This window comes from Chiloscyllium plagiosum, chromosome 19 (assembly GCF_004010195.1).
Source record: "Chiloscyllium plagiosum isolate BGI_BamShark_2017 chromosome 19, ASM401019v2, whole genome shotgun sequence".
Lineage (NCBI taxonomy): Eukaryota > Metazoa > Chordata > Chondrichthyes > Orectolobiformes > Hemiscylliidae > Chiloscyllium > Chiloscyllium plagiosum.
Window position 1 is genome coordinate 63955005 of NC_057728.1, and position 16068 is coordinate 63971072.

Below are 16068 nucleotides of genomic sequence, written 5' to 3' on the forward strand. Positions count from 1 at the left end.
TCGCCTCAGGTAAAGGCACAAACTGGAATATTACTGAGGAGAAGTTTTGAAATGCATTATTTAACTGCACTGGATCTGTTGAGTGTTCTGCTGAAGCACTGCGTTCTGAAGTGCCTCTGTCAATGTGTGTGTTGTTTTGGAAAGGGTAAACAGGAGATTGTAATGCGTTACGAATGTGATGGACCCTTGGTTGGTTATTGCATGGATCCTGCCACATATTGGACAGCCATGTTGCTGCCACTCTACCGCATGAATGGGAGAGCATGCAGGACAGCACTTGCTCAGAAAGTGGTTGAAGCTGTTAGCATGGAATGAGATAAATAAAATTGTGGAAAAACCGAATGACAAGTGTGGGTGTACTCGACTATCTTCCTGGTTTCCAGTCTAACACTCATTGTGCTTCCAAATGTACCATCCACGAGTGAATTCTAACCAACCTGTGTGTGTCTGTGTTAAACTCTCTGGAACAGTAACAGGACTGAAGATCACTCTCTGATTTTGAGTAAGCTCTCTTCTAACACATGCAGCCTATCATTAGATCACACTAACGTTGGTAGTTGACAGTACTGCTCGTTTGGACACTGGTGTCAATAGTAAATCTATTGGTCATGAATTCAGGATTAATTCCCAGGACTGGTTACAGTAATACCAGAAAGATCCCTAGTCCTAATCAGGACTGTCCCATGAGGAGAGAATGATTAAACTGGGCCTGTAGTCACTAGCGTTTAGGAGGATGAGGAGGATCTGATTGAAATGTATAACACTTTAACATGGCTTGACAGACTAAACGCAGAGAGGATGTTTCCTCTCGGTGGGGAATCCAGAACAAGAGGACGCATTCTCAGGATATAGGGTAGAATAAAGGATCATAGAATCCCTACAGTGTGGAAACTGGCCATTTGGCCTAACAAGTTAGCACTTACCCTCCAAACAGTAGCCCACCCAGACCCGTTCTCCTACCCTATTACTCTACATTTACCCTGACTAATGCCTAATCGACACATCCCTGAACATTGTGGGCAATGTAGCATGGCCAATTCACCCTGATCTGCACATCTTTGGACTGTGCAAGTAAACCCACACAGACACAGGGAGAATGTGTAAACTCCACACGGACTGTTGCCTGAGGCTGGAATCAAACTCACGTCCCTGGTGCTGTAAGGCAGGAGTGCTAACCACTGAGCCACCATGTTACTTAGGACTGAGATAAGGAAAGTTTCTTCACTCTGAGGTTAGTGACCCTGTGGAATTTGTCGCTACAGAAGACTCTGGAGGCCAAATCACTTCAAGAAAGAAATGAATTTTTTTTAAAGAAATTAAAGGGATCAAGGGTATAAGGAGAAAGCGGGTATATGGAATTGTGAGAGAAAACCAGCCATGATCAAATTGAATGGCAGAGCAGGCTCAAGGGGCCGAATGGCCTACTCCATATCCTTGTTGCAATATACCCATGACCAATTCAGTCCAGGCAATGAAGTTTAACTAATATTTATATAAGTGTCTTCAAACTGGGTGTGTTTTAAGACACAACCTTTATGAAAATCTTACTGTCTGATCTGCAAAGGTTTATAAATGATAAAGACAAGAACTTCCATTTGAGTTGGCCATTCCGTTCCAGATGAATTGATTAGGATGACAGTAGGCTCACAATGTGAGCTGCACAAGGTCAGATCGAGATAATTTGTTCGGAGTTGATTCTCTCTCCAGAGAAAAGTGATTCTCATTGAGTCATGGATATCTACAGACCCTGCTCTTAAGCATCATGCCTTGACTAATAAAGGCAAGTATCCTATATGCCTTCTTATCTACTTTATCTACTTGTCCCACTACCACAAGAGATCAGTAGACATGTTCACCAAGCTCCCTTTGATCATCAGTGTTCCCCAGGGTTCTACAATTCGTCATGTATTCCCTTGCATTGTTTGTTTTGCACAAGTGCATCACCTCACTCTTACCCAGATTGATTTCCATTTGCCACTGATTAGCTCACCTGAGCAGCCAGTCTATATCCTCCTAATTTAAGGCTGTTCTCATCACTACTTGCCCCCCCCCACTAATTTTCATATCATTTACAAACTTCCCCATGAACCTTCCTCCATGCAAGTCTAAATCATTTCTATAAACCACAAACAGCAAGACACAAACCTGACACTGATCCCTGTAGGATCCCACCGGAGACAAGCGTCCCGTCACAAACCATCATCCTCTGCTTCCTGCCATTCAGCCAATTCTGGATCCAATTTGCCAAATTTCCTTGCATCCCATGTGATCCTACCTTCACTATCAGTCTGCCACCAGGGACTTTATCAAAAGCCTGGCTGAAGTCAGGGCTGATGATGTCAGATGTTGCTGTCTCCTGTGGTAACATTTAATCACTGAGTCCCTTCAGTGTTTCTGGCCAGGGAAGTGATGACTAATTACAGGAGGGGGACATCTTTAATACTAATCAGGCCCACAATTATCTCCTGGACTGGTTTTCAGTCTCAGGGAAAGCTATGAGAGGGTTTTCTCAGATTACTTTTCACCACAGATTAGCCCGGATTTTTACCATTTTTTTGTCTCCTCCCACATGGAATGGTTCAATGGGTGGTTAGTATCGTGATGTACAAGGTTTCACAACAGTAGAGGACAGATATGTTGGAGCAGATGGTCTTTATCTATTCTTATTGCATATTCTTTCATGAACGGCTGTCCTAATGCTGCGCCTCAGTTAATGGGAGCTCGTATTTGGAAACAGGTGTCAACCATTTCAATCCACCCTCCTCCTATTTTTCAGTCAGTCTACAACCTACATCGGGAGTGATGCTAAGGCTGTAACACCACAAGGTCCAATCTGGGACACCCTCTGTGACTGGGGGTAGAGTTATGGCATTATTGACTCACTTGCATCATAAACCTCTGAACCCAATCCGTTGTAAAAGGAACTTTGTCCTTTTATGAGGACGACTCTCTCTCAGGGACAAGTGACCACAGTGCATCCCCTTCTGTCTTATCAGCTCCCTCACATCCTTGACCTCAGCTATAAACCTGATTCCTTGCAATGCCAACATCCATCATTATTTGAATACTTTTTAAAGTATTATTGGTTGCTAACAGGGAAAACAGCAGAGATACTAAAAAGAAATCCTTAGATGTTCAGGAGTCAAGGGCAGTATATAGATGGGGGTTAAGGTATTGGATTAGCCATAAACTCACTGCTGGAACAGGTTTGAGAGGTTGAATGGCCTCCTCCTGTTCCTAGAGGTTCTGATGGAGAACTGCTATCCCACAATTCAAGTCGTATATCTCCAAAATGTTTTGTTTGCCTTTCGTGTGGCTTATGTTACAGAGTGAAGCCACAATTGTCAAAAACACGCTGTCTCTGTGTGGGTTGAAGTTAACCGCCAGGATCATTCATTGCAGAAAATTGAATGTTAAAGATAATTCCAGCCCTTCCTAGCGACCTACAGCCCCTGACTGTAACTTTTCAGAGATTTAGACTTTACTGACAACTGCTGACTGACAAAGTAAACCTCCCTCTCAGTGCCAGTGTATGCTTGAACCCTGCATTCCCGCTTAGTCCTTAACTAAATGCCTGAGCTCATGTCTCTCCTGCGCAGTTGACTTTTCTCCTTGCTGCTTCTGTTTTTATTTCAGTTTCATTAATTGTCCCCATTTTATCCATGCTGCTCTGTTTAACAATAAAACTGCAGGCATCGCGTCTGCACAGTTGTGTGTTCTGACTTATCAATGCTACAGAAGTCTCATTGTCTGTCTCTTTTTCTTCTTATAGTTGCGCAGTAAGGATTTGTGATTTATATATGTTCATCCAGGTAAGCTTTCATATGGGCCACAGCATATGAAGCTTATGAATGACCTTGTTGCCATACTTAGCACAATTCTCCTACTGTTTACACTGAGCCGGGTGCAGTTTTTGGGGATTTTCCAAAGTCAAAAGACCACCTTCACCGTTGTGATAATGCTTCCAAAAGCACACATTTACTCAGTTGCCAAAATTAAATTGTGCAGATTACTGTCCTGCTATGAAACTCAGCATAAATATTCCAAATTCACCTCTCTTTCAGGCTAAAGTCCATCACAACTCTCACAAAAGAGCAATATGTTAGGTTGAATCACTGCTTCATCTCAAGAGAGCAGGTGTACATAGGGATGGAAGATATGCCTCACTCAGCTAAACGTCTGATCAGACCCCATCTCGAGCAATTTGCAGTTTGGGGTAATGTTGCTAGATTAGTAACACCAGAATATTGGTCTGAAGGCAGGCTTCAAATCCCAACGTAGTCAGATTTAAGTTCAATTTGTAAAATCCCGAATGGATAGCTAGTTTCAGTGATGGTGGCTGTGAAAACATATTTGGTTCACCAATGCCCTTTAGGGAAGAAAATACGCCATCTTTACCTGGTCTGGACTATGTGTGATTCCAAACCCACAGCAATGTGATTGAGTGCTAACTGCCCTCTGAAATGGCCCAATAAGTCACTCAATTTAAGGGCAAATTAGGGATGGGCAGTAAATAGAATCCCTACAATGTGGAAACAGGCCATTTGGCCAATAGGTCCACACTGACCCTCTGAAGAGTAACCCACCCAGATGCATTCCCCTACCCCACTAGTCCACATTCACCCCTGAATAATCCATCTATCCTACACATCCCTGAACACTATGGGCCACTTAGCGTGGCCAATTCATCTAACCTGCACATCTTTGGACTGTGGGAGGAAACCCACGCAGACACTGGGAGAATGTACAAACTCCACACAGACAAATGTTGGACTTGCCAACATCCCGTGAAAGAGTAAAAAACAAATTTCACTCTGGGCCCCACAGCACAAGAAGGATAGAATGATAGCAGAGTTTAAAGATAAATGACAAGGACAAGATGCATGGGCTAATGATTTAATTACGGTCTCATGATGATGTGACAGAAATTTGTGGGTGGATGAGGAGGGTGCAGGACTGGAGTCTAGGAGAAAGGAACAGAACTTAATATTTGAGCTGGGTTACTAATAGGAAGTATTTCCTCACATCTGTGGGACTCTAGCTCTCTCCTCAGAAAGCTGTCAATTAAAACCTGAAATATAGGCCTTGGTTTGGTAATGTGCAGCCAAAAGTAGAGTTGGATGGAATTAAGGAATTGATTAGCAATTATTTAATTGAATACTCAAAAGACTTAAGGGGATGAATGGCCTCTTTCTGCTCCAAACAGTGTCAACTCCAATTTCCAAAATATGAAAGATGCATAAGCTCTGGAAAGAGTGTTCCTTCTTCATTGTGACCAAGGTAGCAGTCAGATTTGTAACAGGAAATTTGATTTTGCAATGTGACCAATCAGGGAGAAGCCCACTCTATGAGGAGGGATTTACCCATTTTTCGGTTTTCATTATTTCACAGAATCACACAAGACAACACAAGACCATGTGGCCCATCGTACCCATGCTAGTTCTCTGAAAGAACTGTTGATCTAGTCCCATTTGGGAACCAAGCTGAGCTGATGGTGCTAAGAGTTTATTTCCTTACAAGCAAATGCTGTTGCAAAGAGGCAATTCCAAAATAAATTGTCAAATATTTATTTTAAAAAGGTAGTGCCTACTCCTGTCATCTCAAGGTTGATCTTATTCACAATCACAGCATTGTTAAAAATGAGCCGCCATGTCGGATCATGTGTGACTTGTGCAGGATGCCAACGTTCAGAATGGTGACTTGGCACTCTAATTTTAAAGTTTATTGCCCCCTGTGTCATTTGTCCCGCTGCAATGGACAACCCCAATAGTCACATTGGATGTGTGCCAGCCAAGTGCCCCACGTGGAGACACACATCCTTACTTGTAACCCAGTCTGCTCCCAAGTTGGCACTTAGCAGTGACATATGTGATAACTGCACCTGTGTGTTTGAGAGGAGAATTGGTAAAACTGTTTTACACGACTGAGTATGGCCAGTTGTTCACTGTCACAGATAATGAGGTATCTGATGATGGAGCAAGGTGACATGGTAATATCATCATCAGCAGCATCTTTTTAACATTTAATTGTAACTAATATTGATCATTAGCATTTTTAGTTTAATTATTTACGTACGACATGATGGTAACCACATGGCAGGAGCTGGCTTCAGATGTTTTACTGTCTTCAATATAAGGTGAATTTTTTATGTACTTTGTTCAAACTCATTGTTCAAAGAGATGGGAAAGCAAAAGAAATATTGTTCTGATTATTTATTGGGATGGTCTTTCCTTATCTGTAAATGCTATTTTAAATCTTGGGATAGGGTGCAGATTTCTTCATAAAGTCACAATGATGGGTCAAGATTTGTATCAAATCCTGGATTGATAGAGCACAACATTCAGTCGATCACTCTTCGAGAAGACATGGTGTGGAGGTGCCGGTGTTGCACTGGGACGGGCAAAGGCAAAAACACGGCACTGGGTTATAGTGCAACAGCTTTATTTGAAAACACGAGCTTTTGGAGCCCCGCTCCTTCTTCAGGTGGTGAGAGAGAATACATCGGACACAGAATTTATAAGTAAAAATTCAAAGGGTCATACATTTGCATCAGTTGTATGACCCTTTGATCTTTTACTTAAAAATTCTGTGTCCAATGTATCTTTTTTCACTAACTACCTGAAGAAGGAGCAGGGCTCTGAAAGCTTCTTGAAGTATAACCAGCTGTCCTGTGATCTTTGAGAAAGCAATAAAAATCCCTCTGCAGGTTTTACCCAATTCCCTTTTGGAAATTCCTTCTATTGCCCTGTTAGATGTGTGTTCCAGATTCACAACAACTCCTCTGCTTATAAAATAAAAAAAATTCTCCTCCTCTTCCTTCTGATTCTTTTGACAATTATCTTGATTGTGCATCATTTGGTTATCAGACCTTCCCACCAGTGAAAACTAATTTACTCTCTCACTCTGGGGGGCACGCAGATTGGATGGATTGCAGCAGTTAATGTAGACAGCTCACCACCTCCTTCTCAACAAGAATTAAGGAAAAGACCTCACCAACGACGTGTGCATCCTATGAAATAATAATTTATAAAACCTCTATCAGAAACCTGCAGGATTTTAAAAATTTCTATCAACCGTCACCTTAAATCTTTTGCAGCTAATGTTTACATTATAAATTGCTATGTCAACTGTCACAATGCAGTTGAAGATTCCGGCCACAAGGTGGCTGTGTGGATGGGCTCCTAAAAGTACCTTTCTTGACTTTGTAAAAGTTACCACAACCTCAAGTCTAAGAATGTTGACCACAAATGGAGAGAACAGACAGAGCTCTTAACTCTGTCCACTTCGGTTGATGCACAATTAGATTCCAACTGCCGTTTAGTGAAACAATGGTGAAACCAGTATAATAGGTATAAAAAACTGTGCGGGGTTTTAAAATAATAGCATGTTACAATGTTGTTTGATTACAAAATACTTACGTACGACATGATGGTATCCCCATTGAAAGATTAAGAGTTGGAAATAAAAGTATTTGCTGATGGGTGCAATGAAGAGGGGGTCAGGAGGAGGCTTTTGCAGAATATAACCATCAGCAGAGAGGAGCTTGTTTATGAATTACAATTTCAGTGTAATTCAGTGGACAATTCTACATTAAGTCAGAGTCAAAAAGTGTGACACTGGAAAAGCACAGCCGGTCAGGTGGCATCTGAGGAGCAGGAGGGTCAACTTTTCGGGCGTAAGCCCTTCATCAGGAATTGTGGGAGGCCCAAGAGCGCTGAGAGATAAACTGGATGGGGTGTGGGGCTGGGTGGAATGGTAGCTGGGAATGTGATAGGTAGGTGCAGGAGAGGGATAATGGTGACAGGTTGGAGCAGAGGGTGGAGGAGATAGGTGGGAAGGAAGATGGACAATTCAAGCAGGTAGTGCCAAGTTGGAGGGTTGGATCTAGGATGAGGTGGGAGGAGGGGAGATGAGGAAACTGGTGAAATTAACATTGATTCAGTGTCATTGGATGGTCCCAAGGCGGGCGATGAATTAAGTGTGTGTCACATCTGGTCTTGTCCGTTTGGAAAAAGTAATCCTGCTTTCATATCATTTAGGTGGCTTTCCATTTCAAGAGCTCTTGATGCAGGGAGTGCCTCCGAATATCATACACTCATACAGGGACTCGAAGAATATTTTACCCCCAAAATAAGAATGCTTATGACAATGTGCACTGTGAATTGCGTTTGTTCTTTTCTCAGCTCAGAATGTGATTGTAGATTATCTTTAGAGTTTGACAAGTACTTTCAATGTGCAGTCCTGATTTTGCAATGTTTTGGGGCTTGGAATGATCTATAAAGTTAATGAGCAGAGTTTTAACATGCCAATGATTACACATGTAACTGTAACTGAATGGTTTGATTTGGGGGGGTAAGTTTGGGTGTAACCTCTAATTACAAATCAATGCAGCCAGTAAAATGATATAAAACATCATTGTGACTGCTGCCTGCTGGCACAGTGGCAAATGTCACTGGACAAGTAATCCCAAAGTTCGGGCCAATGGGCTCAATCCCACCATGTCACAATGCAATTTATTAAAAAAACCTGGAGTTTAAAAAGGCAGGCCAGCCTAATGATGACTATGTAACCAATATCAATTGCTATACAAAACTCTTGGTCACTAATGCCATTTAGGGGAGGAATCTCCTGTCCTTGATTGGCTGGCATGTGATCCCAGATTCATAGCAATGTGATGGACTTCCCAAGGGGCAATTAGGGATAAACAACAAATGCCAACCTAGCCATCAATGCCCAGTGTAATGAAAATTGAATAATTGCTAGTGGAATATCATTGCAATCATCTTACAGCCTATTAATCTTCTGCTCAGTTCAACAATAGCCCAAAGTTACAAGTTATTCTCGACTTTATAGTGTTACATTCTAAAAGCTGCGCATTTGTGTTACCTCTTGATTATTTCTGGCGTTTAAAATTCACATGTTAAGATTGGCACGGATGAATGTGTTTGTTTGAGGATATATTTAATAACTCCTTTTATCCTGGCCCATAGTTTGATATTTCTATTACTTTGTTATAAAGGTGTTTTGCTGTGTGCAGATCCCATTGGAGAGTTCTGCTTCTGTTAAATGCACTGTCATGTGTTTGACCTGCGTTCACAAACTATGTTCTTATTATGTTCCATTGCAACTCTATAAAGGAATCAGATTGCAAATGATGAGACAGTTTACAAAGTGCTGTAAAGTGTAGCAGCATTGTTATTGCATGAAGAAGTGCTTCGAAAATGCTCAATAAACAGCTCCATATCATAAATAGCTGAAATTCTCTGTGTGGGTTACTGGTGTATCTTGCAGCAAAATAGCAAATTGCATTTATATAGCTCCCTTATCATGCTACAATGTCTCCAATTGCTTTACAGGGATGCCACAAAGGAACTTGTTGTGAAACTTAGAAGGGTTCAGAAAAGATTTACAAGGATGTTGCCAGGGTTGGAGGGTTTGAGCTCAAGGGAGAGGCTGAATAGGTTGGGGCTGTTTTCCCTGGAGCATAGGAGGCTAATAGAGGTTTATAAAATCATGAGGGGCGTGGATAGGGTAAATAGACAAGGTCTTTTCCCTGGGGTGGGAGAATCCAGAACTAGAAGGCATAGGTTTAGGGTGAGAGGGGAAAGATTTAAAAGGGGCCTAAAGGGCAACGTTTTCACTCAGAGGGTGGTGCGTGTATGGAATAAGCTGCCAGAGGAAGTGGTGGAGGCTGGTACAATTGCAACATTTAAAAGGCATCTGGATAGGACGGGTTTAGAGAGATATGGGCCAATGCTGGCAAATGGGACTAGATTAGGTTGGGATATCTGATCGGTATGGACAAGTTGGACCAAAGGGTCTGTTTCCGTGCTGTACATCTCTATGATGCTGAACCCATAAGGAAATATTGGAAGAGATAAGCAGAGGTTTGATTAAAGAAATAGGTTTTCCATTGCACCTCAAAGGAGGGAAGTGAGATACACAGGAGGAGAGCTTTAAAGAGAGAATTCCAGCAGGGTAAGTCTTTAAGCACTGTGCTATTGGCCAGGCAGCAGTTTTGCTGGCCTTAAGTTTACTGATGGTGGAATGTTGGAGGCCAGCCTTCTATTGTTATCTTCCCCAAGTGCTTATTGGAGGACAGACTGAGCGGGGGATAGCATTCCCACATCTGAGGTAGCAGCTCTGGGTTCGAGTCGAATTCCAGGAGCTGACGTACCAACCTGCAAATCCTTCTGATCTGCCTGTGACAGGGTGTGAGGGAAGGAAAGACCACTTATCCTGGATGGAGAGGGTTGTCCGTCAAGCTAAATCCTCTGGCTTCAGTTTCAGGGGAAACAAATCACAGTAAACCATTGTAAGTATTTATCTTGCCTGCCTCGTGTCTCTACATGGGGGAAATCTTAGTCAGTGTCATTTGTTGATCCAGCTTCACCTTAAATGTACCTGTACTCATCACCTCAACTACAGTATTCCAGACAGCAGACAGCTATGAATTCTCACCATTCTCTGGGTAAAGATGAATCTCATGAATTCCTTACTCGTATAACCAAGAACTTGCAGCTGCGTGGGAATGCCCAACCACTGGAGAAAACCATCGCTCCAGTTTCTGAAGGAGAAAAATTCTGGGTAAAGATGAATCTCATGAATTCCTTACTCGTATAACCAAGTTGAAACTTTATTGCTGGAACAGCACAGCAGGTCAGGCAGCATCCAGGGAACAGGAGATTCGACGTTTCGGGCACAGGCCCTTCTGCAGACCTCACTTTCTCCTCGTATAACCAAGAACTTGCAGCTGCGTGGGAATGCCCAACCACTGGAGAAAACCATCGCTCCAGTTTCTGAAGGAGAAAAATGTACAGAGGAACATGACAATATACCTGTCCACCCATTCCACTTCCTCACATACACAAGCATCAGAGAATTTTGCAGAAACTGATCAATAATTAAATTAAACTTTGTCAAGAAATGTATACAAATATGCAGAAACTGAAAAACCGACCAAGGAACAATGTTTTTGTAGAATAATTGATTACTGTGATGAGAAAATAACCCATTGTCATTTTATGATGTGATTCCCCATTTTCAGAAGGAGATAAACTGGATGGAACGTGATCCTTTCACAAACTTTACCTCTGTTTATATTTTACATAGAATCACAGCACAGCTAGTTCACATAGAGTTATGGAGATGTCAGCACGGAGACAGACCCATCAGTCCAACTCACCTGTGCTGACCAGATATCCAAAATTAATCTAGTCCCATTTGCCAGCATTTGGCCCATACCTGTCTAAACCCTTCCTATTTATATACCCATCCAGGTGCTGTTTAAATGTTGGAATTGTACAGCCTTCATCACTTCCTCTGGCTGCTCATTACATACACATACCACCCTACGCCCCCTAGTTTTGGACTCCACTACCCTGAGGAAAAGACCGTGTCTATCTTTTGTGCAAACCATATCCTCATTCTATGAACCTACCCAGATCCTATATCCCTTTATTCCCTTTTTCTTCAATGATTTATTCAGATGTTTCTTAACAGTTGACATGGTCTCTCCAGTGACGGATTACTCTGTTTCTAGACCATTGAACAAAGATAATTTTTGCTGTTCTCTATCCTAAATATCTTACATTTAATCTTCTAGCAATGTCCACTCTCGACACACTTCATGACTGGAAACTCTATGTTTCTACTTACCCTTCATAATTTTAAACACTTCCATTAAACATGACTCTATAATACCTTTTAACTTTCTCTGTTCCAATAATAAATACAGTTAAAATAATATAATTGGGTGTTGGACACAATGGTAAAAGTTCATCACTAATACACAGCAGCAGCAGTGTGTACCATTTATAAATTACTATTTACAAAACTCACCAAACCTCTTTGACAGCACCTTCTCAATCCTCCAACCTCACTATCTAGAAAAGTAAGGGTTGTATGTACAAGACCTCCATGGCTGTACCCAAATCACTCACCATCCTGACTAGAAAAGATATCCTTCACTGTCATTGGGATATGATCCTGGAATTCCCTCCCTATTGTCATTATGGATCTACCTACAGCACATGGACTGCAGTGGTTCAACAAGGGAGCTCATTACCACCTTCTCAAGGGTTAGCTTTGGACAGGTAATGAATACTGAATATATTACTTCACGGGATGTGGATGTCACTGGCGGGGCCAGCATTTATTGTCCAGCCTTAATTTGTTATTGTTCGTTCACGGGAGCTGGACACTACCAGCCAGGCCACTATATATTGTCCATCCCTAACTGCCCAGAGAGCAGTTAAGAGTTGGCCAAATTAAAGGTAAGGACAGCAGCTTTCCCTCCCTAAAGGAGGTCTACATCCTTGAATGAATACGAAGAACAATAATCCTGGAGATGCTTTAACTTGGGTTGTTTTGGATACAGAGCCTGGAGGAGAATCCATAGGGATCCATTCTGAGTGAACAATGCTTGGAATCTGATCACACACCTTCTCGCTGAGCTGCTGAGACCAGATGCAGAAACAGGAGACTCTTTCCCGAAGTGTGTTGTTGTTATGGCCCAGTAGGAGGCCATTCAATCCATCATGCCATACCAATTTGATTACCCAGTGCCAATCTCCTGCCTCCCCTATATGTTATATATATATATCCAAGTAATCATCCAGTGGTCTCTTCTAAGTCTCAATGAAACAACCAGCTGAGTGTGAGCATCACTGGCAAAGCCCGATTCTGTGATGATGTAGGCAAACATAGCTGCCTCTTGCAATAAGGCAAGATCCCATAATTGACTAGTTGGCCTGATGCCAGTGAGCAGCTATGGGTTGAGAGTTGAGGGTTGAATACAGTTCAAGCAAACCCTCTGCTCTCCTTCAAATCAGATTTTCAATATCCATCGGTACTCAGGTCAGGGGGGTTTTATTGAAAGGACAGCGACAATAAAAATCAAAACTGAGGTTTCAGGTAACACATTGTGTTCAAATCTCTGGATTGATACTTTCAACCAGAAACCTTGTAAACTGGAAGTAATATTATCACCAATCCCAATGTTAAGAGCCAAGTCAACTCACTACAAGGTGATTTACAATCTAATTGTCTGGAGGTGCAGCATTTATGCAGAATTGAATGAAACTCTGCACAACAATAATTTGCATTTACATAGCCTCCTTAACGCAGCAAGGCACTTCACAAAGTTAGACATCGAACCAAATAATGAGATGTTAGGACAAGTAACCAAATCTTGTTCAAACGTGTAGTTGTTAAAGAGTGGTCGCTGGCAGTATACTGGAAATGTCCCTACCTCTGAGCCAGGACACTCAGGTTCAAGCTTTACCTTCCCTTTAAGTGCATGACAACATCGGAAATACCTCGATGTTAAAGAATAGTGTGACGAAGGAGATGGGGTTGAGAGAATGTGGGGCAGGTGTCACAAAGCTGGTCTCTCTGTTTCTAAAAGCTGTTCCTTTTCTCAAGGTTACTGTGTCCTTGATGTTTTTTTCAGAGGGGCCATAAACAGCTCCTGGCTCTGAGTTTGGTACAGAGATGAAAAAGGATGTTGAGAGGCTTTTTGTTTATATGTAAACAGATGAGACTTCAGGCCAAAGTGGTCATGATTTAGAAGTGACCTGTATAATGAAAGGGGAGTGATCAGCTCTCTAGCTGAGCAGTTCAGTCAAGAACTAGTTAGGAGTTCAGCTGTGTGGAAACAGGCTGCGAAACTCTCTCTCCTTCTGCCCTTCTAACCTGAACCTGTAAACATTTATTCCATTTTTACTGTTTTTTAAGCGGGCTTGCTTATTGGGATTGTTGTGTTTATTCAGAACAGCATAATTAAGTCTAGTTTGGACAGACTGAGTTCTGTGGAGATTCTTTGTTCTGTTCTTTGTGTATCATTGTGTAATTTTGTTAATAAAGTTGTGTTTGTTTTAAAATCTAGTAGTCAACCTAGCTACTAAATTGCCCATAGTGTTAGGTGAAGGGGTAAAGTGTATGGGTGGGTTGCAGGTCGGTGTGGATTTATTGGGCCGAAGGGCCTGTTTCCACACTGTAGGTAATCTAATCTAATCTAATTTAATCTAATTTACTCCAGGTAATTTTCACTGTATACTTACCAAAACAATTTGCAAAGTTACGGTCTCGGGCTGCCTGCTTTAGAATATTTTGAGTGGTCAGGCCTAGTCCATAACTTGGGTATTTCAGAACTTCAAGTGCAGGCAGCGATAAATGGTGGAGTGATTAAAATGAGGAATTACACCTTGATCTTGTCGAAAATTTATTTCTTGAGGTAAAATATGGTAATCTGTTTGATTGGGTCCTGTAACTAAAGAGTTAGTTTGAAGTAAGCAACATGCTAGGAGCATGCTCACATACAAGAGGACGAGAAACCCCTTCATGGGACTTCAGTGTGAAGTTCTGTACTAGTTAAACTGCAATTAAATTAATCCAGGGCCGTGTCTCCCACCTGAAACTAATGGGGTTTGATGTCAGAACCAGAGGATGGGGAAGGGGCAGGTCAAGTCCTGGTATGCAGTTCCAACGGTAGATGGAGATGGGGGTGGACAGGAACCTGGAGTCCTTGCAGTACTCCAAGGGAAGCACTAGTGGCTCGCTCACACACATGGAGTCCCAGATTAAATTTACAGCCTCTGACAATTCCGTAAGGTATCCCGATGATTTTTTTCAGAATTCCCGAATCCAGGAATTAACATATCTTTGCATCACTGACATTAAGTAGGCCTATTTCCGATCTGAACTAATGGAGGTGGTGGGTGTGCAATGGGGGAGATAATGCATTCGGAGAAATGCACAAAATTCCCTCAATAACACTCCGCCAGCACATCCCCTCCCTCCCTCCCGTCTGTTCCTGTGGTGAGCTTTGAAACCTTGCCTTTGTTCACAAGACACAGTCAGATAATCACAGTCATGTTGTTTCTCCATTCCTATGTTTTTTTCCATTAGAACCGAGCTCTGTATTGCTAGGTAAAAACAATGATTGCAGATGCTGGAAACCAGATTCTGGATTAGTGGTGCTGGAAGAGCACAGCAGTTCAGGCAGCATCCAAGGAGCTTCGAAATCGACGTTTCAGGCAAAAGCCCTTAGCCAGGAATTCTGATTCCGGCTCATTCAAAAATGTGGAACGTACTTGAAATCAAAACAGATCCTCCGATATTGCAGCATAATCAGGGAAAGTCAAACCATTCCCCTTTCTGCAGCGGGGAATGGTTTCATTCATAATCATCACAGATGGAGTTCAATCTGGATAAATGTGAGGTATTGCATTTTGGTACAACAGCAAGGGGAGGGCTTATACAACTAATTATAGAGCCTTGGGTAGTGTATCAGAACAGAGAGACCTATGGGTGCAGGTGCATAATTCTTTGAAGTTTGCATCATATATAGACATGGTGGTTAAAAAGGCATTTGGCACATTTGCCTTCATTGCTCAATGCTTTGAGTATAGCAGTTGTACAGGACAATGGTGAGGCCTGTTCTGGAATACTGTGTCTGGTTCTGGTCACGAAGTTATAGAAAGGATGTTATCAAAGTTGAAGAGGGTTCAGAAAAGATTTACCAGGCTGTTGCTGGGTATGGAAGGTTTGAGTTATAAAGAAAGGCTGGACTGGAGCGTAGGAGGTTGAGAGGTGAGCTGATAGAGGTTTATAAAATAATGAAGGTTTATAAAATAATAAAATATCGATAGAGTTAATGGTAGTTGTCTTTTCCCTAGGATGGGGATTTCAAGACAGGGGGCACATTTTTAAGGTGATTTAAAGAGAGTTAAGAAGAGCAAGGAGGGGACATGAGCAGTCTTTAGCAGGTAGAATAAAGGAGAAACCTTAAGCTTTGTATAGGTATGTGAGAAATAAAAGGATGACTAGGGTAGGAATAGGGCCAGTCAAAGACAGAAGTGGGAAATTGTGTGTGGACCCTGTGGAGATTGGAGAGTTGCTAAATGAATACCTCATCTGTTTTCACTCAGGAAAAGGAGAATATTGTAGAGAAGAAGACTGAGATACAGGCTATTAGACTAGAAAGGATTGAGGTTAGTAAGGAGGAAGTGTCATCAATTCTCAAAGGTGTGAAAGTAGATAAGTCCCCTGGGCTGAATGGAATTT

General features: G+C 42.0%; 1 protein-coding gene across 10 annotated transcripts in view; it reads left to right on the top strand.

The window, feature by feature from the left end:
* mybpc1 (myosin binding protein C1) overlaps window positions 1–9252 on the top strand; it is a 153211-nt gene extending 143959 nt beyond the window's left edge. For 9 of the 10 annotated variants that reach the window (XM_043708735.1, XM_043708732.1, XM_043708734.1 and 6 more), the window contains one exon: window positions 8040–9252. In XM_043708735.1, coding sequence (XP_043564670.1) covers window positions 8040–8134 — 95 coding nt within the window. In that variant the 3' untranslated portion in view covers window positions 8135–9252. Of the gene's footprint in view, window positions 1–3772; window positions 3813–8039 lie in introns of all 10 variants that reach the window. The other variant, XM_043708738.1, reaches the window with a different exon arrangement.
* The last annotated feature ends 6816 nt before the right edge of the window (window positions 9253–16068 follow it).